Below are 1,855 nucleotides of genomic sequence, written 5' to 3'. Positions count from 1 at the left end.
GCTCACTTTCGCTCTCTGCACCCCTGGAATATGTCATAGAAAAATCGAAGGCACGCGGCTAGCTATTTGATTGTTGTCAGGTAAAAAAAACTGACCAATCGCTAAGCTAGTACTTGTCCTTTATAGATCACAGAGGAGCGACGCCTGGTTTCAAAGCCAGTAAGTTTACCATTACGCGACCGCGAGATTATTTTGATGTTTATCAAAAGCACAGGGTGCTGCACACCGAGCGTTAGATTTTGCTATGACATATTCCAGGGGTGCAGGGAGCGAAAGTGAGTGCAACTCCTGGATATCAAGGGTGCTGCCAATTAAAAGTATAGCCATACGAGTACAGATTCCTAAAAGTATTATATACAATTCAAAACGGCAAACAATCTTGTCATTGATTGTTGAAGGGATTTTGAACTATATCATTATGACCGACATGGTTGAATAGAAAACATCCAGAACTTTTTGGTATATCCCCTTAACCTACACTCACTTCGTCTCTATAGTTGAAGTGTCCGTACGAGTCGCCATGTTCCTCCAAGGTACTCACGAGTGTCAACTGAATATCCGGAGTTTTACTGTCTGGATCTGTCCGGATAAATGTCTGGCTTTCCAGAGCAGCATTACTTGTCATCAAACCTGGGCAAGAGTGTTAACAAACATAAATCAAGTTATTTTTCAGTTGGATTATATTTATTATACTGATAACCAACCAATCCTTCTCCTACCACCACTGACAACGTATCACTACCGTAAGGTAACCAGGATCCCTACTGCTCTTAGCTCAAAGGCCAACAGAAAACAACTACGCAAACATATTTTCTTGACTCAATACGAGTCAACAACCTTGAACATTTTGCTGAATGGATACCAAGGGATAAAGAAGATTCTTATTGATATTTGTTTCACAATGTGAAAGGTCACGGTTATACAAAGCTCGCTTAGTACATGTATCAGCAAATGCAACAATTGTGATCATTCTGCCATATTCATACAAAACTTATATACAAAAATACATATTTTCCCGAGAACATTTTTCGATATCGAGTACCTTAGAATTTTTTTCTTATTTGAATTTCATCCTCCCTTTAACAGGATTCCCTCCGATTTCATTTCAGTAAAACTCTTTGATTGTGTTCGATTTCATGTACTGTTCTCTATGCGTTTACTTACATGCAATAGGATGTTCAAGTATGGAAAAAGATTATGTTTCTTACATGTATCATGCTTAGTCAGTTTCTAGACCCAAATAATTGCATGTACCGAGCAGAAAACACTTGAGCCAGCAAAGCGATCTGACGGTAAGGACCATCAGCTAGTTTTCTGTACACAAATCGCCAGTACATAGGATGTCGAAGTTGTGAAAACTAGGTGTTGATTCTTCTCAACAAGATCACAAAAATGCAAACCAACCTGTTCCGAACAAATGGTACTTGAGCCAGTTTAGCGGCGTGAAGACCTTGGCGTTTGTGTAACTGACCGGCTTCTTAATGTCAGCCTTCGTGAAGAACATCATGTGATCTCTCAATGTGGACCCTACAGGCAGGTCTGCAACAACTGGAATCTGTATAGCATTGTAAAGTATCTCTCAGTTCCATAGAAATCTTTATTAAGATTTACTAGTAATTGTAACGGACGCAGACTTTAAGCCCCTGTTTCCATATCAAAATAATACAATTACACACAATATTACATATATTACATCAGATAAAATACAATTCAGGTGAAATTAATGTTCATAAATATTAAAATTACAATTATTTTTCCCGTGTTCATCGATCAGAATTTCAAATTTCACAATTGTGTGTATCAATTACATACATTGATTAAGTTTGTTTCTTCAAACACATTTTAATGCCATAAG

General features: G+C 37.8%; 1 protein-coding gene across 1 annotated transcript; it reads right to left on the bottom strand.

Annotated features, from left to right (window-relative positions):
- Window positions 1-484: 484 nt before the first annotated feature.
- Window positions 485-1,555, bottom strand: LOC110444102 (oxygen-dependent choline dehydrogenase 1-like; the record flags this gene model as incomplete). The annotated part of the gene is made up of 2 exons (XM_021488516.1): window positions 485-630; window positions 1,405-1,555. Coding segments are annotated over 2 exons (297 nt in total), but the record flags the coding sequence as incomplete, so codon positions are not given.
- Window positions 1,556-1,855: the final 300 nt, after the last annotated feature.

This window comes from Mizuhopecten yessoensis, unplaced genomic scaffold (genome assembly GCF_002113885.1).
Source record: "Mizuhopecten yessoensis strain PY_sf001 unplaced genomic scaffold, ASM211388v2 hete_36021062, whole genome shotgun sequence".
NCBI classification, from domain to species: Eukaryota; Metazoa; Mollusca; class Bivalvia; order Pectinida; family Pectinidae; genus Mizuhopecten; species Mizuhopecten yessoensis.
Note: the sequence above shows the minus strand (reverse complement) of the source record. Positions and strands in the feature narration are given on the sequence as shown.